Consider the following 21,560-nt stretch of genomic DNA (forward strand, 5'->3'; position numbering starts at 1 on the left):
CCAAGTTTCATCCCCCTGGCATTTTACTTCATCCCAAGGCTCTGCCCCATGGTGATCACAGGTCTTAGTAACTTCTCTGCCTGCTTAATGATGTCCTCCGGAGGTCATGTGGAGAGAAAACCGATTCAAAATCCTGAAAACTCATTCAGCAACTCTGCAGGAAGACTTGGGAGGGACACCTGTAATCCTCTCCCTCATTTAGCTAAAGGCAGTTTGGAGGTCGCAAAACCGCTCGGCATAAAAGGGCCTTGGAGATCACAGTAGAACCTCTGTGTTTTCCAAATGAGACACCAAAGCCAGAGCTGACCTCACTTGCTCAGGGTCTCAGCTGGTGAAAGGCAGATACACACGTGGACTCCTGGCCTCTGACAGCCGGCTCATTGCTCTCTCCATCCCCTGTGGCCCACCTGTCTTGTCCCTGTCCACAGTAATAACCCCGCAAAGAAATGAGTCACTCACTTGCCCACATCACGCCTGTGAAGTCAGAGGGTTATTTTTTTAGAAAAAAGTAATAACAAAGGAAAGGGGAAAAAAAATATCTTAAATAAAGGTTGTCTTTCCTGACATGATGGATGGAAAGCTTTCGGGCGTGCGACGGAATGGAGTGTGATTATACCGAGGTAATAATGGCTATCACATGTCAGGAGAGCAGATGTCACTACTTTTTGACAGAGGGCACTTGGGAAGAAGTTACAAATAGAAAGCTTTCCCTCTACTTTCTGAGGGGGTAGAATAAGAATTCCACCTGAATTGCCAAGATCTGTTCCAGGCAGCGTCTGTGCAGTAGAGAGAGGGGCAGACAGTACACCCCCGCCCCCCCCCCCCCCCCGCCCAATGCCATCACAGGCAGTCATGAGAAGAGCAGTCAAAATTGGGTTTTAAAAGCCTCACACAATTGAGCACAAGTGCTGTCCAGCACTTAACTACTCCTTCACCGCCGCCTACCAATGCCAGTCATACCCCAGGAAGATGCACCAAGGAGCATGAGGGGCGCCCCTCCCAGGAGTGTGTACTAAGATGAGAGCCCAGAACTCCAGGGGGAAAGGGTGGGCACCGGCATCCAGAGAAGAGGGCAGAGAGCCACCAGGAGTGTGAGTTAGGGGTGACTCACCATGCCCCTGCTTCTTAAAATCTCTAGTACTTTTCAGTTCCTCTACATGGACAGTTTTTCTTTTAGGATCCAACCAAGAAAAAATTAAAACCAACACAGACGTTTTTTAAAAGGACCACAAGAACTTGCCAGTACAAAGCTATGGGGAGAAAGAAGTGATTGATTCTGGAGCAGGGAGGTTGGGGGGGGGGGGGAAGGGTGGAGGGGGGCACCCAGAGGAGACAGAACTGGAGGCAGCCCAGATGGACAAGGATTTGCATCATGGAGAAATGGGGACGTGGGGACGTGGGCTCAGGGTCACTTCTGCCAGAGCTGTGGAAGGGACAGGGAAGCCGAAGACAATGGGGGGGAAGGGAGGGGTCCCGCCCCCAGGACACGGAGAACTCGTGTGTGCCGGCCTGGTCTGAGACTCCTGAAGCCACCAGAGGTGATAAGCAAGGAAATGCTTTATTAGGTGGCACCAGGGGGGGGATCCAGGAGGGACTGAGGCCACCAAGGAGGCCCGGCAGAGGCAGCTCCGTGCAGCAGAGGCCTCGGCCGGCCGCCGGGGACCGGGGAGAGGCCCCGCCTGCTCCAGCAAGCCGCCGACGCGCCCCGGAGGCCCAGAGGAAATATTACTGCGAGACAAAAACTGAATTATGAAATCCGCAAGCAATAATTAGTTTAAATTACTACTTCTACTTGAATAATTAAACACGCTTATTTTCACTCACTGATGTTTTATTCATTACCATACATCTTTCCTGAAAGTTGTTTTTAACGTGAATATTCTTTTATTTGCAAAGATCCCACAGAGATTTACTATGCTAATTTCAAACCTTTCTTCTAAAATAAAAACAACAATAACAAAAACACTCCAGATTATCATCCATTAGTGACTGCTGTGTGGGGTCCATTATCAACTTAAGTCACAGCAACTGACTGGAAACATTGTGGGTAGTGGTGAAGTTATTCACACACCAAAGCTTCCTTCCTTTAAAATTCACTACTGAACGGGCGATACTTAAATAAGCCCGAAATGAGTATGAAAATAAAAAGACCCAAGTGCAGAAAGACCATTTAGGCACAGACAGAACGAGCCTTTGCTTTTTATCACACCCTCTATTAATGAAAATGTTTTTGCATTTCCACAAATAACGGTTGGATTTTATAAGTCTTATTTTCACACCCTGGAGCCAGGATACCCATAAGCACAGTAATAAAGGCTTAAGGTTTTTATTAAGCAAAGTTACCTTTGGGAATAAGTACTAACTTAAACATAATCCACGAACTAACTCTTCCCCGCTGGGCTATTAGCTGGTGTTGGCTGAATGGCAAGATTCCAAATCCGAGCTAATGCCAACAAGCCGAACCTAAGTCAAACCCTGAACAAACAGAAAGGAACAGGGCTGCTGCCGCCATAAACCGGCTCCACGAGGGTCCAGAAGCCAAGAGCCCTCCAAGGGGCCCAGAAAGCCTACTTCACATGCGGGCACGCAGTTGTGCCGAAGAACCGGACTCACTGATCACTCTGACAAACGTCAGGGAGTGTCAGCTACTCTGGTAAAGCACAGGCTGCCCGACACACACACACACACACACACACACACACACACACACACACACACACAGCCCTGTGGCTCCAGGACGGACCCCTCCCTGGGCTGGGACCCGCAAGTCCTCCCCGAACATTTGTTGAGTGAAACTCAGTATCTGAAGATTTTCTAAGGCCCCGATTCTATTTGCTCTGTCCCCCAACATCCCTGAAAAGCAATCAGTCATCCATCCCTAGAACTGAGCAAATGTGTAGACCCACCTCCCACCTGAAACTTCAGTTACTCGCGGAACCCACGGCACCAGCACCTTCCGCTGTGCAGTGCTCTCCCTCTGCTAATATAAGTAAAGTCAGCTGAATATTTTTCATAGTGGTTGCAACCGGTCCTCTGGAGCAACAGGAAAATGGATTACTCAAATTTTGAAGTTTCCAAATCAAAAATGACCATCTACTGGACAGAATTATGAGCTGGGGCACCAGTCTGGCCTTTGGAAAACGAAGGGACTCCAGAGGCCACAGGCTAGGGCTTAGCTGATTCTAGAACTCAACAGTATCTGCGTCACCATCGCTAGAAGCATCCAGAAAGCAGAGCAGAGCTTCTGCTGGGCTTGTTTCCGTGGCAACGGCTTCACTGGCCTGTCTCGGGGAAACGAAAGGAGGAAGGGCATGGAAGCTGCACAAGGTGGGGGGGGGGGTGAAGCGGGGAGGGAAAGGGGGAAGAGCGGGGGGTGGGGGGGGCGCAGTGGAAGGCCAGAGAAGGCAGGATAGAAAAGGTAAAGAAAGGAGGAGAGAGGGAGAGGCAGGGAGGAGTGCAACACAAGGAGGGGACCAAAGGAAAGTAGGGACTTCTGTCTGAGGCTGTGCGTCTACCTGCACTCAAAGAATGTTCTCATTTCCTTCACTAAATGTCACATGTCACTCCCAGTCAGTGCCTTAACACACACTAAGGTCACTCACTAAGCCCTCACTAAGGTCAACACGAGCCCACAGGTCTGGCTGGCTTCAATCTGGAAGGAAAACAGGAAGAAAACGAGCAGGCATGGAGATCTGTGATCACGAGAGCACCACTGGCCCGTGGGAAGGGAGCACAGTGAGCCTCACTGAGGTGAAAAGCCTCTGCGGGCCTTGCTCAGGATTCAGCAGGGCAGAGATTCAGTCGGCTCCCTGCCCCTGCCCCTCACCCCGACCCAAAACCATTAACAACAAAAGTCACAAGAGCCCTAAACGCAAAGTTAGACCCTGGGTTGGATCCTGAAAGAGAAAAGGGACATTAGTGGGGAAACTGGTGAAATCTGAAAAACTCTACGGTTGACAGTTACACTGACACTGATTTCTTAGTTTTGACAAACGTACCAGGGTTATGTAAGATGGAGGGGAAGGGGAGTGACAAATATACAGAAACTCTCTGAATTTTACAACCTTTCTGTACGCCTACAATTATTTTCCAAAGTTTTAAAAGGAAAATAACAAGGGCTGCCTAAAAGCAAGACTCCTGTTTTTCTAACAATGACTTATTTCTTTCTCATAGAAAACCAATGCCCTCGACAGGGCTTAACTATCCTGAAGAAGTGCGATGCTACATTCAAAGCGTGATAGCAGCGTCCCTTCCGTGTGAAGTGAAGCCACAAGGAGACGAGCCTCCACGCATCACGGAGCATCACGGAGCAAGGGCCCTGTGCACCTGTGCAAAAACAGATACGACCCCGTCACACTCCACACTCCCGATTTCCCGCCTCCCAAGTCTCCTCCAGTCTTGCTCCCTTGTTTTACGTGTCCAACCCAGCACCTCACCTAACCGCCTTGCAGTCAGCTGCTGGCAGCACATTCCTCCACACCCTCCAGCCTTCACCTAGTCTGTTCCCTCTACCCAAAATGCTCTTCCATTTCCTTGCTACTGAACTATTTCTACCCATCCCCCGAGACTCCCTGTGACTCTCGCTGGCGCTGCCCCTCGCTGGGGCTGTCCTTTGCGCCCCGTAGCATTTCATCCTCCACTCCCACCAGAGCAGGTATGATGCTACAGTGTATTTGTCTACCTGCTCCTTCTTCCCAGAGTCCCAGAGTCTTTCAAGGAAGTGTGAGACACCCTACTCATCTCTGTACCCCACCCCCTCCCCAGCACCCAACTCTTGCATCAGATGCCGAATGAATGAAATACTATGGGGCAAGAATGCAGGCAGTTCTTTTCAGAGAGAAAATACTGATAACAACCTTGCATCTTGTGTTAAAAGGCCAAAAGGTTCTATCTGTAAGAAGTGAAGGAAGCCAGTCCTTTCAAGAGCAGATTTTGTTACAGAACGACAGGTCCATTTCCACAGACATAAGCGCTGTGCAAGTATCCTCTTCCGACCGGGAGGCTGAAAAGCTTTTCCAAGGTTTTGGTCTCCTTGACAACAGCAGTGCCAGAGACAAGTAGGGAAATAATTAAAAAGTACGTTCCCTTCGCCTCGAACTTCGCAAGTGTTTTTAAGCAATAACGAACAGTCCGCGCTCAGTGTGGACGGCGTCAGTATGGACCGAGCCGAGGGCAATGCAGGGACATGCCATCCTGTCCCCCCATCCAGCGCCCCTCCTCCGAACGTGGAAGCCCAAGTGAAGGAGCCAAGCCCTCCACCCAGGACGACATTCACCGCAGGAACCACAGCCCATACAGGGCAGATTCACAACTGCACCTTCCAAGTGCCGGGTCCCACAGGTCAAACACTGCCGCGTGTAATCCTTACAAGGGCTCTTTGAATTCTCTGAGCTGGGTAAGTATTACTGTCGCCGTTTGGCAGGAGAAAAACTGAACTGCAGAAAAGCGGCCAGGCAGTGTGGTCCAGGGGCCCACAGCCCTGGCTGCACCTCACTGCCCCCCAGGCTGGCTTCTAAAGAAATGCACTCCCCCTACCCCGCCCCGGCCTCCCCTCTGACCCTCAGAGCTCATCCCGGGATCTGAAGCCCTGAAGGAAGCTGCCTTCCTCTGAGCACCGTCCAGCTGGCCCATGTCCCCACACAGAGCCACTCGTGCCGGGCTTCATTCCCTTCACCCCTGCCCCAGAGCTGCGAGAACGTGCAGGGCGAGACGGGAGGCGCCAGCCCTGAAACGTGGTCAGCTCTGATCTTGACTGATGTGTCTCCTTCTCTTTTCAGGGTGGCTTTCCATGGTCTGTTTTGTTTTAACAGCTTTACTGTATTCGCATCTTTTATTGTAAGCCTCCTCAAATCCTTTCTGGATTTATGATTTATAAATAAACAATAAATAAACACATGAGCTGCAAGGAGCGACCAAGCCCATTACCTGGGAGTATAAACGCACGCAGTTCAGCAGACTGGGAGTAATCACCACTTTGATTTAGCTCCCGGCTACAGTCCTCAAAGTCCCCCTCCAAAGCCTGCCACCCCCCCCCACCACCACCCAGGGATGCTTCCCGCAAGGGAAGGGCCACGGCACGCAGGCAAGACCAGCCCCGAGACTGCCCATAGCCTGAGGTTCACGGAGGCCCACAGGAGTATGGTAGACTGAGTAGGGGTTATTCATTCACGCACAAGTGTTTTTAAGCACCTACTATGTGTTCAGCTCTCCTCCAGGACCTCGAGATACAACAATCAGGAGAACAACGTCCCTGCATCGTGGAACTTATATTGGAGGTCTTCCCATTTTGTAGGTGAACTAATTAAGACTCCAAAAGATTAACGACCTTGCCCACATTCACATGACTACCTTCCGGAACTCCCAAGCAGGAAGCTGACACAGAACCGCCCCAGAACACAGAGGCAGAAAAGAGTGAGTTCAAACACCAGCTCTGTGTTCAGGAGCTACATGTCCCTCAATGTCCCTCTCTGGGACTCAGTTTTTCTCGTCTGTAAACCGGGCACGAGGAGGCCACTGCCACTGCTGCTGTCAGCTTACATGATGAAGGGCTCGCTACGTGCCTGGTACCCTCCAAAGAGTTCCCCACGATTTTCCTTGTTTAAACCTCAGACAAGTGAGGTGGATGCTATCATTACCCCCACTTACTGACGCGGAAACAAAGGTCCCAAGACTTCTGTAACTTACACAGAGCCACAGTCAGAAGGAAGGGGCCGGGGCTCAGGCCCACAGGGGGACTGTCCTGTGCCCCCGCTGTGAGTAAATGAGGCACAAAGCCCTGGTGTGGCCCCCGACCGTGCAGGCCTACAGCCCACAACAGGACCAGCCTGGCTCCCTTCAGTGGACACCAACACTGCCCAGACCTGCCGGCACGGGACCCTCCTGCAGCATGGCCGTCATGCAGCACAGGGCTAGCCTCCCCACCCAGCTGGCTACTCAACTCCTCACCTTCCGAGACCCAGCTCAACCTTCCCCTTCCCCTTGTGCCCTGACCCCAACAGACCCACCCTACTCCCCACTGCGTGCCCAGACCCATCACAGATGGCCCCTGGAGGGCCTGTCACATTTTTACGCCCTGGTCTGTTTCCACGCCTGGCCCCCGTTAGCTTTCTTGCCAGCAAGGGTATGGCCGGTGCCCTCTGAGCCCAGAGCCTGTACACAGCCCAGCATTTCATCAATGACTGGACCAACGGACGACCAAATGAAGACAGAAGCAGAGATACCAAGTCTCCTGGCACAGACTCCAAGGGCCATCCGTCTCACAAACTCTGTGGCACCTGATCTCTGGGGCCCTCACCGCTCGCTCACACACACACACACACACACACACACACACACACACACGGCCTAACACAAGGCCCGAGGGATTCGCTGGCCACACAGCAGTCCAAGTCTACCGTCCCAGCCACCAGGAGCCAACTTCACACTGCGGAGCCGCAAAACAGGAAGCCACATCTCGAAGAGCCCAAGTTCCTTGACGGGCCTGCTGACGTCCAGGGCGTGCACCAGATCACTTGTTCAACGAATCAAGGTTACCGGAGGCACACTGCATTGCAAGCCTCCCGTGCTTAAGAACTTGGCCTAGGAGGCAATTATAGAATAAACCCTGGCTTGAAGTTCTTGATAACACCTTCCATCTGTAAGGGCTTTTATAGTCTACACGGTGGCTTCACACGTCTAACCTCGTCTGATCCCTTCAGCCCTGTGAGGTAATTATTTCAGAGATGAGAACGCGGAAAGCCCAGAGAGCTCAGGGAGGCGACGTGCCTACCTCATCCGAGTGCCCACGGCGCACCGAGCGTGGCACCGGGTCAGGCTCCAGCCCCCGAATTCCGGGCCGGGCTCGGGGCTCTGTCCGGGGCAGCAAACAGCCGCCAGGGCGCACATCATCCCAGGAGGGCCCTTAGAGTCCCTGACCCCTGCTTGCATCTACTTCCCGGCCCACGGGCAACATGGGCTCCCACCTGCGCTGAACCCTTCCATCCTCACCCCTTCCCAAGGAATCCGCTCCCCAGGGGGACCAGTCCTGAGTTCTGGAAAGTTCTTCCTCACACGACGCCAACCTCTTCCCCCGCAGTTTCCACCATTAGTCCTGCTTTTGTGCTAGGAGCGAACCAGAGTACAACCCATTCCTCTTCCTACCGCAGCCCCGCCGGCACCTGAGGACAGCCACCGTGCTCCCCCGCCTGTCTCTGTCACCAGGCTGACGGCATCATGGCAAGACTCCAAGGAGCCAGGACATTTCAAACACACTTGAATGAGAGCAAAGAACATGGAAAGAGACCAGGACGAAAACAAACAACTTTTCTAACCAAAGGTTACAATGAAAATGTGTTTTAATTTGTGTTTCTGTACCTTTCAAAATAACACTTCAACTAGTTCAGAAAGAGACCACTTGTGTTTATAAAAGCTCTTCAGTTTTCCCCGCAGTTGTCGGGCTGTGTAAACACACTGTGAGCAGGGAGAGAAATTGCTCCTTGTGATACTGTTAATGCTGGCTTGTATGCGAATTAGAATTCTAAACTCAGCAGGTTAAAAATGTTCTGAAAGCAATTTTGGTGTTAGTCTAAATAATTATAGATCACATTCACTTAGAGAAGGGCCTTTGCCCCTTCGGGGCTCCAAGGGAAAATTCTAGGCATGATAGTTAAGCAGAATAGTTGGTTATTACACAGGCTTTGCAGTGGCAGTGCAAATTGGCATAATCCTTTTGGAAAGCAATCTGACGGGAGACGTATCTGGACCCATGAAAACGTACGAGCCTTTGACCCAGCAGTCCTACTTCTGGGAATGAATCCGAAAGAAATAATCCAACAGAAAAGGATTTCATGCATGAAGATAACCACTTCACCATTATCTATAATAGCAAAAATTAGAAACCACCTAAGTGTCCAAGGACGGCTAAGTAAATTACAGTTAATCAACTCGATAGAGCATCATGGAACCAGCACAAATTGACGGCCCTGCAAAGACACAGAGGCGGCTGGTGGCGCTGCGGCGGGAGAGGCTGGGAGAGAATGTGACGTGGGAGAAGCAGGCTGCAAAAGTGTGTGCGCGCTCTGTGAAAAACACAAGGCCATACGGACCAGAAATTGGTGGGAGCGTGTTAAAAGGATAATCACAATTGAGGTGTACGTTGGAATCGGGAGACTCGCTGCCGTCGTTTTGGAATGCTATCAAATCACCTTCACGGAGGGGAGAAGGAAGGGCAGAGGGAAGGGGCGGGGAGGCAAGGGAGGCTAGGGGCCTCCTGGATCATGTCTTGGTCACACCGTTTGTAAATCTAACCAAGCAGGAGGAGGCAGTGACACACATCCCCCAGAGCCGCGGCGTGACACCGTTATTAGCAATACGTACAGCCACCTAAAATGAAATTACAGACGCAGATAAAACTGTGCTATTCAAGGCGTCTGCTTGGACCGTTTTACACTCTCTAAAGTTAGCGGGGACTCCAAAAAGCTGCTGTTTATGAGGGTTATTTTCCATCTGTATTTAGCATATTTGAAATCAAAACTGAGAACACTTAAAAATATTAACTTATGTAAACGTGACGCTAGGAAGCCCATTACATGTCAACATAAATAACATGTTTTATGAAAGATAATTATATTTTCCAAGACAAAAAACAAAATTCAGTGAGAAGGCACTCTTGACGTTTCTGCAATCTCCTTAATGGCTGGCTTAATACAAGACAGCTGGGCTCGCAGAGCCGCTTCCGTATTTAATCTATTGTAACAGCACACATCCCATAGCCTCTGGAAAACTCCATGTACGCTCATGAGAGGGCGAGAGTGGAAATGGCAAACAACTTCTAGGTGCTATTATGAAAACAATTTTCACCCCCCTGGACCCCATGAAAGGACCCCGAAGACCCCCGAGGGGCTCACAGGCCACACTGGAAACCACCGCAATGAGTCACGGCATTAAAACCCGGCTGCTGCAGTACGTGGGGGGAAAGAAGGGTTTAAAATTACACGGATAGTTGGAACTCAACCACGTTGCCTTTTATTTTCAAAGACTGGATGGAAATACACCAAAAGTCTACAGTCGTTGCCTCTGGGTGTGGAGATAATGGACAATTTTTTCCTTTATACCTTCCTGTTTTTTCCATAGCATACATGTATTTCTTTCATGGTCAAAAACAACATTTCATTTTTGAGGAAAGGTTGGGGCGGCCGTGGTGCACCCGTGCCCTGCGGAATAAGCTGGATGGGAAGAAGGTCGTTTTAAATCATTAGTAGCCAGCATCAGTGTGGGGGAGCGTCACAAAGCAGGGCTGCTTCTTAATATACCAATCGATCCCTGGCACTGAGCACACATTCATCACGGCGGGCACTGCCTGCCCCGGACCCACAGAAAGCCTGGAAGAGATGACGAGAATTGAAACTGGCTCAAGCTAATCACTGCTAGATGAAGGTCAAATATAGGTGACTATTTATCAGATCTTGAGATGATGGGGGAAGACATGCCATGCTCTAAAGCCACAGGACAATTACAAAGGGAAAGGTCCGTGGACTTGACCACAAAAAAAAGTCAGGTTTTCTCTGTAAATAATGATAATAATAATAATGAAACACCAAAACTCAAAATCAAACAACACACCGTAGGGGGTATGGATATGATGACAGGTCAATACTGTTCTAGGTAAACTGACAGATAAGAGAAATACTACGACTGCAGGAGACTGATGGACAAGACCCAGGGCCACAGACACTTATTTAGCATTAACTAGGTGCCGGCTCGCTTCTGAAGGAGCTGCACGTAAATGGATTCATTTGGTTCTCACACAAGACACCACCCGATTAGTGAACGTTTAAAAAAGTTAGTAATTCTACCGCTGTCAAGGGGAAGAAGACACAGTCACATTTACACATAAATGATGGCGTGTGTCACAAACGGAAGGCCATGTAGCCACTAAAAAGAACAAAGTAGATCCGTGCACTCGGAGGAAAAGGTGTACGCGAGACAGGAGTGGAAAAGGCAGCCGGAAGCCACCACAGACAGCAGGACATCTGCACAGCACGCACAGAGACCCCAGCCCTCTTCCCGCTCAGGTGCTGGAAAGGGGGTAGCCGGGGCGTGAAGAGTCACGTCTGGGATACTGACCAGGCTACTCAAAACACCTAGAGGGGTTCCCACGTGGGGGTCCTGTCCTAAGCACCGGCCGGCTCATCACCCTGCAGCAACCTCCCTGTGGACAGGCCCCATCCATGTGAGTGTGCGTGTGCGTGTGCGTGCACACACACACGCACACACACCGAGCCTCTGGTCAGATCAGTGTTTCCGGGCCTCCTTCCTGAACAGGAATGAGCGGCAGAATGTCCCGCACATGAAACACAGACACCAAAACAAAAGAGAAAAGGAGGTGACAAGGGGCAGAAACATTTTCGAAAACACAGCAAAACTTTCAAAGAACTCCAAGAGCTAAGAAAAGACCTTGTAAATATGCAATAAAAAAAAAATGACATCTTCTTTAAAAAAAGGAACATTCAGAAAACGAGAAACAGCTCTTGGAATGTAAAAATATGATAGATCAGAATAGAACACTTTCCTGAATATAAGTTATACTTCAGTAAAAAAACAGTTTAAGTATATGACAGCAGAAATACAAAAAGGGAAAAAAAAAAGGATTGAAAGAGAAGGTGGAGGAAATTTCCCAGAAAAACAAAACAGAGAAAGGCAGAGAGATCAAAAACTAGAAAGAAAAGAAAGCTAGTAGAAGCTCTACACATCCAGGGACACCCAGACCACCCAAATAATCAGAGTCCCCAGGTTGAAGCCCTTGACAGGCAGTCCAGGGGTACTGCCGTCTCTCTGTGGCCCAAGTTCCATTGGGGGGGGGGGGGTCCCTGATGCCTCACCCCGAGTGAGGGAAGACGGGCCTGAAAGCAGCACCAGGAGCCCCGGCTAGGGCCACTTTGTTGCCAGGTGCCTACGGCCATCTGGTCCTCCTGCTTTTCAGCCTGGGTCACAGCACGTGGGGAGGGACTTGTGGCATGTTCTCTTTGATATTGTCCCGTCGAGAAACCTGAGGAAGCCTGCTGGAGAGAGGCTGTGTGAAGGCAGGCTTCCAGGGTCCTGGGCTGACACCACTGGCATCCCTCACATGTACTTCTGACCATACCCCGGTGCCCTCGCCCCTGCACCCCACCCCACTGCCCCCATTCGGGGGTCTCCGTCTGGAAGAGATGCCTGAGCAGAGACAGCAGAAGCTGCGAGGAAAGGCTGGGAGGCTGGACTGACTTACCCACCCCTCCTTTTAAGGGGTAAAAATACTAGCAGTTTGCAGGGGGGGAATAACCGTCACGTAATTTTTAAATGCTGCTTACAAAAACAAAGTACCTACAGTATAATTAAAACCAGCCGATGCTCATGGGAAAAAAATACTGAAAGGAAAAGCTGCTTACAAAACATTCACAGTTGTTATGCTTGAGTGGAGGACCTACAATTACATTTTTCATTTTTACTTTTTTTGGATTTTTTCCCAAAACCTGACTACTTTTACGATAAAACTAAGTTCAATCTAAAATAACTTTTTTTTTTTTAAATCAAGAGGACAAAGCCATCACTGGGCACTAGATGGGTGCCTTTAAGAATCTTCTGTGTCCAGGTTTTAAAAGCAGCAAGAAATAATTTACTAGACTGTCTCAATTCCTAACCGGGCCAATTTTGCAATCTGCATTTTTCAATTACATTAAAAGCATTTTCCCAAATTGCTCTATTCTTCCCTTAATGACACCGGATGAGACTGGATGAGGCTGGTTCCCTGAGGACAGAGTCTGCACCTTCACACGGCACTGTTTTCTCCCTGTCAGCATCTGGCAGGCACACGGCCCTGCCCCGGGTACAGCGAACTGTCAAAGTTCAACGGAATGAAGTTTTCAAAGAGCAGACGACACAGTTTGGGTTCTGCCACAGTCTCCTTTGCTTATTCCTCCTGCCACCCAGGGTTTTTTTCTGCAAGGAGAAAGCTTGCAAGGTCCTTCTGGCACGCAAACGGAAAGTGGGAAATGTCTCATGTGTTGGCCTCGGAAACGTTGCAGCTTTCATATGGGGGAGAGGAGTGTCAAAAAAAAAAAAAAAAAAAAAAAACAACAACCTTCACTTCCCACGAAGAGAAGGTTCCAGCTCAGGATCTCACAGCAATTCCCAGAGGCTCGGCAGCCCCGCTGTCGGCCAGCCTGAGGCCCTCACTCCCACCCCTGGGACGACTGAGATGATCATGAACTTTCCCCGGACCGAAAATACACAAAAGGTGGGAAGGGAGAGGAGCAAACGGTGTCCAGAGAGAGAAGCATCGGAACACTTCCTACACGAGGCTCCAAGTCCACATGACCACCTGACCTCACTGTGTGCCCCGGGACCAGTGTGTTCCCCTCTCTGGGCCCCTGTCAAACGAAGACGGACCCAGATGAGCTCTGCACACATACACACGCGCACGCACACGCACCACCCATTCTCTCCTCGCCTTCGCCTAATTACCCTCAGTGCACTGTTAATCATTCACTCCCCAAATACCAAACGCCCACCACCACAGCCCAACCCTCCTCCCCAGCTGTGCGGCTCTCATTTCCAATAGATTTGCCTCGTGCTTGGAATAAATTGCCAATCATCTGCATAATGCCCCACGACTCCTCACTCTGCACATCAAATCATTTCTCCACCTCATTTTGTAAAATCCATCAAGAATAATTCTTTCAAAACTGAAATAAACCTTCACTCTGGCACTTGAATCCATAAATTCCTTGTCTTTGAGTCTGAGATGTATTACTTTCTACAAAGCACATCTAAGATACCCTAATATAATCAGATCCGCTAACAATGATAAATCAACGGGATCCTGTAATACATAAAAATGCAAATCCAAACCACTGTGGAAATCATCTCTTCTCCTTATGTCCCTTAACAGAACCACAAGACTTTCAAGCTGGGACAGAGCCTGGGCACCACGTGGACAAGGGGCTATGCCTTCCCATCCTTTATTCTCAGAGGCAAAAGACTCAGAGCGTACTTGCTCTGACAGCTTCCCATGTTGTTTCTACACTTTGCCAGCTGTGTGACCACGGACAAATCCCTTAACCTCTCTGGGCCTCAGCTTCCTTGTCTGGAAAGTGGGAGTAAGACCAGCCCTTGCTTCATAGGCCTGTGCGAAGAGGAGCTGGAGAGTCGGGAACCGTTCCTAGCAGATGACGAGAACTCAGGGATGGTGAGCTCTCTCCAGCCCCTCAATGGCACTCACTGCCGGAGGCCACGGAGCTGGCGAGCAGCACAGTGAGACCCCAACCTGAGCCTTCAGCCTCCAGAACAAAATCCTTTCCTTCACACGCACATGGGAAGGGGGCCCGAGACCCATCTGAGCCTGGTGCCGACCTCGGTGGGTGCCTCCTCCTTGCCCCCAGACTCACTCCTGGGCCTCTTCAGGTGTGAAACCACTCCTCCCAGTGCTGCCGGACGCCCAGACACAACACGCTCTGAGAGCGGGCAGACTGCTGCCCGATTCACTTTCTTCGATCACATTTTAAACGTGATCAGTTCAGAGACACGGAGCCAGCCCTCCGGTATATGCTTTCCAAATGTGCAGTTCAAGAAAAGGGAGTAGGTACAGGGCGCCTGGGTGGTTTAGTCGGTTAAACATCTGACTTCGACTCAGGTCATGATGTCACGGTTCGCGGGTTCGAGCCCCACGTCGGCCTCTGTGCTGACAGCTGGGAGCCTGGAGCCTGCTTCAGATTCTGCATCTCCCTCTACTCTCTGCCCCTCCCCTGCTAAATCTCTGTGTCTCTCTGACTCAAAAATAAATAAAACATTTAAAAAAAATTTTTTTTAAAGAAAAGGGAGGAGGTAAACAGCTTGGTACAAACAAACCCAAAAACTTTTTGAGTTTTAAAAGTATCTGTCTCAGGAATACTGACATTGAAACACTTGGAAAAACATGTATCTATAGACAGACCATTAAAAGATTCACAAACGCAAGAGTTACATTAAGTTGGAGGATTCTGAGTGACTCATCTTTTTTCTTTTTTCTTTTTCTTTTTTCCCTAATTGATCGATAAAGGACCAGAGGAGTCAGGAAACTGTTTCTTCAGACCCTCCCATATGCTAGGCACCGAGCTGTATCTCCTCATCTCTTCTACATAGCAACAACCCTAACCAGCAGCCATTCTACCCATTTACCAGTGAGAAAATGGGGGAATCAGAGAGGCAAGGTGATTTTTCCCAAAGTCACCCAGCTACCAAGCACCAGATAGGGAACAGGAACCCAGGAGTCTCTTGTAACAATAGTGCCCAAGGTTTGCCCATCTATTCAGGCTCCGCTCACCACACGCAAAGCCCTTATTAATTAGCGCAAGCCAGGGTATAAATCAAAGCCCATCTTAACTACATTAAGGCAGCAGAAAAGACGACACCTGTGTATAGCCGTGTTCACGGCAGTATTGACCATTTCAAAAACTAAAGCAAGTCATGATGGGAAACAACGCAGATATGACAAAGCCAAGTCTGGGATCGGAGACAGTCCTGAAAATACGTTTGGGGAAAGTTTTGAATAAGGCAGGACAATGCCCCTTACAAACAGCACAAAGGATGGTGGTGGGCGGGGGCAGAATCAAACCGGCACATAGCGTGCAGTGAGCCCAGCTCTGTAAACCCACGGGAACGTGGGGGTCCAGACCAGGAGAGGCCCCCAGTGCCAATGAGGCGCCAGCTCGGGGTTAGGATCAGCCACGGTTGCCGTGTTTGCCTTCGCCCCTCGTGTTCTCTGCACCTTCAAAGTTTTTCACGATAAGCTTTCATTACGTTTGTGATCCGAAATGGAAAGGTTTAAGTATCACAGGGAAGCCTGTTATCGAAAGAATTCCTAAAGCAAACCATTTTGTAAAACAAACGAACACCTAATTCACACATTTTACTTAAAATCCTTCTGTGCTTCAGAACTCCAGGATTTCGATGCATGGACGGTGGTCCCTGGCAGCAGGAAACATGTCATGGGCCTTTGAGAATTCATCCGGTGCCTAGCAGAGGGCTCCGCGCACGGGGCCGACAGTGGGGGCTGCCTGTGTTCGGCTGCAGCAGGCCATGTCTGTACTTCTTCCAAGGGCTTCAAAGTCTCAATTCTACCTTTACGTGCGGTGGGTATTCGAACGTGTCGAGCCAAATGAGGACACAGGGAAATGAAAAGAGTATATAAAAGGGTATCCGTGCTGGGATTACAACTGTGAGAAACAGATGCGTGCTACATACAAGGGCAGGAAGGGATCATCAGGAAAGAAAACAGAGCATCAGTGCGGAGTTATGAGTCATTGTTTTATTGTACTTAATTTCTCCAGCTGTAAATTTTTCAAAACCAATATAAGCATATTTTACAGCTCACAGAACATTTAGAACATATTAAAATAAGTATCTTTCCACTGTAATGTACCCAATTGAAATTTATGAATTCCAAAGCTACATTTTAAGGAGACGAAGGAACTGTGGCACTCCACGCTCTTTAGATTAATCAGATGGATTGTGTTGTTTTTCTCTTGGTCAGAAAAGAAGTCATATTTCAGTAAATGTTACCTTGAATCAAGGATTCTTTCACATTCTAGAAGCTTGAGTGAGCTTATATTAAGGCTTACTGTGCCCCCTAGTGGCGAATAAAATCTATGCACTTCAGAGAAAATCCTTCCCCAAAGGCTGGAAATAAAATCCAAGAAAAATGTTTTCAGTCTTCACTGATCACTTAACGTGTACAAAACTTTGTGCCAGGTGCTAAAGATGATATATAAATGGGTCTGGCACGGTTCCCACGTTCAAGAAGCTTAAAATCTACGAGGTGTAGCAGATCTGGTTCATGGCTACGCAGGCAGAAAGAGACGCCACGACGTGGTAAGGAAGGGACAAGACTCCCGGGGGGGAGCAAACTCGGCAGCACGCGGCAAGTGCCTACTATGATGTGCCAGGCGCCGCCCCACAGAGCTCACGTCCAGAGTTCATCTTTTCTTCACAAAAAGCCAGCGAGGCACACAGAATTATCTTGTCTCCACTTTGCATTACGTTGGCTGAGGTTCGGAAAAGTAACTTGCCCAAGATCACGGAGCCAGTCAGCGGCAGAAGGATTCAAACCGAAGTGCTGTGACCCCGGCCCCCAAGCTCTTCCCTCCTTCCTGATGCAGGGGGGCTCAAGAAGGCACTCTGGCAGACATGAACCGAAAGACGAAAGGCACCCTAGGAAGGGAGCACAGAGCTGGGGCGTACCCTGTCACAGCACCTCTTCTAACCCTTTCCCCACTGCACCTCCGGTCCGCTCTCCACCCGGGACCGGGCCGTAAGAAGCCAGGACTCCCCCCTGCGCCCACAGCCCCGTTCCCGCTCGACACTCGGCATCCACACCCCCTCCACCCCGTGGGCCCCCAAGGTCGACCGCGCCACGCAGCCCCGACACTAGGGGTGGGGAGAACACCATCCTGCCTGGGGCTGCACACCAGCTCCACGCGACAGACGACTCCCCTCTCGGGTTCCAGCCCTGCCTGCACCTGGTCCCCAGTCGGTTTTCCCGTGCCGGCTCCTCCAGCCCCTGCCACACGTTCGTCACGCTAACAAGTTGCTCAAAATCAGTTTGCCAAATAACTCTGTCACTGAACACTGTCAAATGTCTTAAAGCAGAGAGGATCCTGGCCTGCCCATTTGCATGTACGGCTTTTAAAAGCCCTGCTTTTTCAAGACCCACACGAAGAAGAGGGGAAGAAGAGACACCGACTCCAGCAGCCATGACGGCAACCGCACCGGCCCCGCCAAGGGCAGTTCCACAGCAAACGGCCCGGACCCAGGTCTCAGTGAATCACCCCAAGCAAGGCTTTTCGACCGCAGTCCCTCGGCCCGGTAGCCTGAGCAGCTTCCCAAGCTGGGCCAACTGCGCCCCCTTCTGGTCACGAGGTGTCACAGCTGGTTGGCTGACGCGGCGTCCCCCACGGGGGGGGGGGGGGGGGGGGGGGGGGCGGGGAACGGGACAGAACATCCCCAGTGCACAGAACCTGGCACACTCATCTAGTCCACAAACACTCACTACACGACAGAACAAACAAAACAGCCCAAATCAATGGTTTCACTCAGACGCGCTCCATTTAAAAACTAGAGTGGGGATGCCTCCGCTTAGAAAACCTCAACTGGGGCAAAAGTGATCCAAGCGGGGCCCACGGGGCCCCTCGCTGATGCCACATACAGACCGGTCCCCACAGGACTCCACGCCCACCCCTCCCATCAGCAGAAACGACCCCTCGGGTGGGCGGGCGGGTGGCAGGTATCCTCTGGACCTGCTGCCCTAAATCCCTCCACCCGTCTCTGCCCACGGCAACCTCCTGATGAGCCGCCTCCTCCTCCAGCCCGTGCTGCCAAACATCTGCCAGACCGCCCCCTCCCCCCAAGGTCCTAGAAGGGGGCTGCCCGTGCCCCTCAGGTGGCCCACCCGTAGCCACACTCCCTCCACAAACTGCACCACGCGCCTGGCATTAGACAGGGGGCTGCAGACACGTGTGCCTGGGCACGTGTCCCATCTCAGAAGTGTAGGTCCCATAGACTCGTGTGATCGGGGGGGGGGAAACAGACTCTGAGAGGTTAAGTGTGTTGCCCAAGGTCACAAAGCTGACCCTGAGCCCAGACCACTGTGACTCCAGCCAGACACGGCCTGGCACCACACAGGCCCACACGAGCCCGCCAAAAACCCCCCCAGATGTGCTTCGGACGAAAGAGACAAGTCTGCACTTGGCCCCCCGCGGGCGCAGCCTCTCAGGAAGGAGCGCTGAGAAGCCCCAGCAGCATGGGATTGAACCAAGCCTGTTACAGGGCACACTGGGGACACCGGAAGCCTCCTGAGCCCCCACCCCCACAGGAAAAGCACCAAAGACCCGAGTGTAAAGTCCCTGGGCTTCAGACCGAAGGCAGAGCGCGGCACTGTCCCCGAACGACTCTGTTAGCCCCGCCAGAAGAGAACACAGATAAGTGGGCTCATGACCCAAACTGGTCACTCAAAAATGACAACGATACCCATCGATTTAGCTTATTTCAAAGCCTCACTGTCCTTAGGTTTCCTTTCTTCATTTCAGAAAACGCCTCCTAGGAGAAAAGCTCAAAACGTAATTTGCAAGCACAATGTCCTGGGCAGGATGGTTCCAGAACAGTAAGAAAATAGAGGGAGGAAGCTGACACTCACCGAGCACCTGGAGGGGTACCTAGCTCTGCGACAGGGTTTTGTAAGTGTTTCGCTCACCTGGTCACATGACACAGGTATGACTGTGCCCTTTACAGAGGAGACACCAGACCGGAAGTGGGGCCAGCCGACCAGCCGACCAGGTGCTCTGTAGCAAGACTGGATCTGAAGCCATGTTCCCTCAACTCCAAAGCCATTTTCTTTCCAGGAAGCATTCGTTCAGCTCGCACTTATGTGGCACCTATTGCATACAGGTGACTTCCTAGGTGCTGCTGAGAGCGAGGGGGAGGGGCTGGAGACAGGTCAGAGGTGCGACGCACCCGCCGCACGACATACCTGAGTACGTGGGGTCTGCTCGCTGGAAGTCTACGTGATGTCAGGAGCTTTTAAGATAAGTAACAACGAGGGTCACCCGGGGGCTCAGTCGGCTGAGTGTCCGACTTCAGCTCAGGTCATGATCTCGTGGTTCCCGAGATCGAGCCCCGTGTCAAGCTCTGTGCTGACAGCTTGGAGCCTGGAGTCTGCTTCGGATTCTGTGTCTCCCCCTCTCTCTCTGCCCCTCCCCCGCTCGTGCTCTGTCTCTCTCTCTCTCTCTCTCTCAAGAATAAATAAACATTAAAATAAATACAATACAATACAATACAATACAATACAATACAATACAATACAATACAATAGGTAACAACGAGGAAAAAGAGTTTCCGTGGAACCGGAGGTCCTCCATGGCATCTGCAACCATCCCCTGGTCCGGCCCCTGCCCGCTTCCCTAACCTCAGGACCCTCACCCCCACCAGGCCCCTCAAGACTTCCATGCTTACAGCCAAAGACATCCTTCTGCCGCATCTCACTCCCTTCACCATATGAACCTTCCCCTCCTTCTGGAAGCCTTCACCAAGCCCCCCAAGACCGGGCTGCTGTCCCTCCCGGCGGGTTCACAAAGCACTCGCATCCCACTGAGAGTTTGGTCCTTACACTCCAGAGCCGAGGGCTGGGAGAGCCTCTCCCTTCGTCCACGGCCTCTACCAAGAGGCCAGGGACCAGCACGGCACCTGGCACGGAGCTGGCGAGGCTCAACACTCAATGTGGTTCACAGGAGCCTGGGACTCGTCCTGGGCCTGCTTTCCGAAACTCTGACGGCCTCCCTCAGCGACCTCACCCACCCAGGGCTCCAGCGTGCCTGCGCGTCCTCAGTGTCCCCACAAGGGACAAGGACTAGTACCCTCTGGTGCCCTCGGCGAGGCGGCATCGGGGAAGAGCAGACAAAACGAACCTGCAATCCAAGGTGGGCCACCGAGAACACACTTTCAAACACGACGGAGAGAGTTATACAAATTTCCCCACAGAAACGTGCAGCACCCCTACCTCACTGTCGTGAAGAACAAAATACCCCGGCAGCTTACTCCCAAGAGCCCCTGAAGAAGGGGGATCACTCAAGTCTTACCTTGAAGGTTTTATCCATGGAAGCTGAGAGAAGCATGTGACTCTTGGCGAAGACTGGACACCACTGAATGCTGTTGACGGGGCCCCTGTGGCTTCTCAGGTGGAAAAGCACTTTCCTGGGAATCGTGGTTTCTCGATACGGACTGTCCAAGTATGGCTCAATAAACTCAGACACTCTGGGGGCCACACAGAGAGGGGCCGGGGCACGCCCCACAGAGGGACCCTGTGCCTCCGTATCTTTACTCTCGCCTGTTTCTGTGCTTAATGCCTGCGACTGTCTTAATCTTTTGGGGGTGTAGGGCACGACACAGTCCTCACACCTTTTCCTCTGAAGAGAGTTGCCATTTTTACCTGGGGTTTCAGATTTGGTTTGGGCACAGGACGATGGCTTGGGGGAGTCGTAAGTTCCCCAGGAGAGTTTCACCTGCTTAAAGCGGGCAGCTGCCAGGGGCACATGGCCAGCTGGAACATGGCTGGTCCACAGGGAAGGTCGAGGCTTGCCTGTGGGGAAGGTGGCTTCAGGCTCTGTTCTGGGCCACTGTAGCCTCTGGCTGGGGCAAGATCCTGGGTCACTTCTCCAGAGCCGAACCAGGGGGAGACGATGGCCAGCTGGGTCTTCATGAGAACCGTGCTTTGTGGGCAGTGCTGCCCCTTCTGTCACACCTGGGGCTTCTGATGCAAAATCCTGCCCACGAGGTTTGACCACATCAGAGGTGTCCTTCACCTGGCCGGCAGCATTAAAACTTTCCGCAGGTTCAGTCTCAGCCTCTGACTCTGAGTCATCATAAGCCACCAATGAGGCCATTGAAGACACAGTTTCTTGCTATCGTTGGAGGACAAACTACCTAAGACCAAAAAAGTCAAATGTCAGAAAATACGCATGGAAGAATATTTACCACCACACGTAATTAAAAGAAAACATGCCACCTAGCAAACCCAT

The 21,560-nt window shown here is 51.2% G+C and overlaps 1 protein-coding gene across 13 annotated transcripts in view; it reads right to left on the reverse strand.

The window, feature by feature from the left end:
- Positions 1 to 21,560, reverse strand: part of WDR25 (WD repeat domain 25) — a 141,446-nt gene that overhangs the window by 115,605 nt on the left and 4,281 nt on the right. For 11 of the 13 annotated variants that reach the window (XM_047080094.1, XM_047080096.1, XM_047080101.1 and 8 more), the window contains one exon: positions 20,622 to 21,465. In XM_047080094.1, the coding sequence (XP_046936050.1) occupies positions 20,622 to 21,425 (804 nt within the window). In that variant the 5' untranslated portion in view covers positions 21,426 to 21,465. The remainder of the gene's footprint in view (positions 1 to 20,621; positions 21,466 to 21,560) is intronic. The other 2 variants (XM_047080103.1, XM_047080102.1) reach the window with 1 other exon arrangement.

The sequence above is a fragment of the Lynx rufus genome, unplaced genomic scaffold, assembly GCF_022079265.1.
Source record: "Lynx rufus isolate CCGP_SWC_20201006 ecotype Redwood Valley unplaced genomic scaffold, mLynRuf1.p SCAF_17, whole genome shotgun sequence".
In the NCBI taxonomy this organism is placed as follows: Eukaryota; Metazoa; Chordata; class Mammalia; order Carnivora; family Felidae; genus Lynx; species Lynx rufus.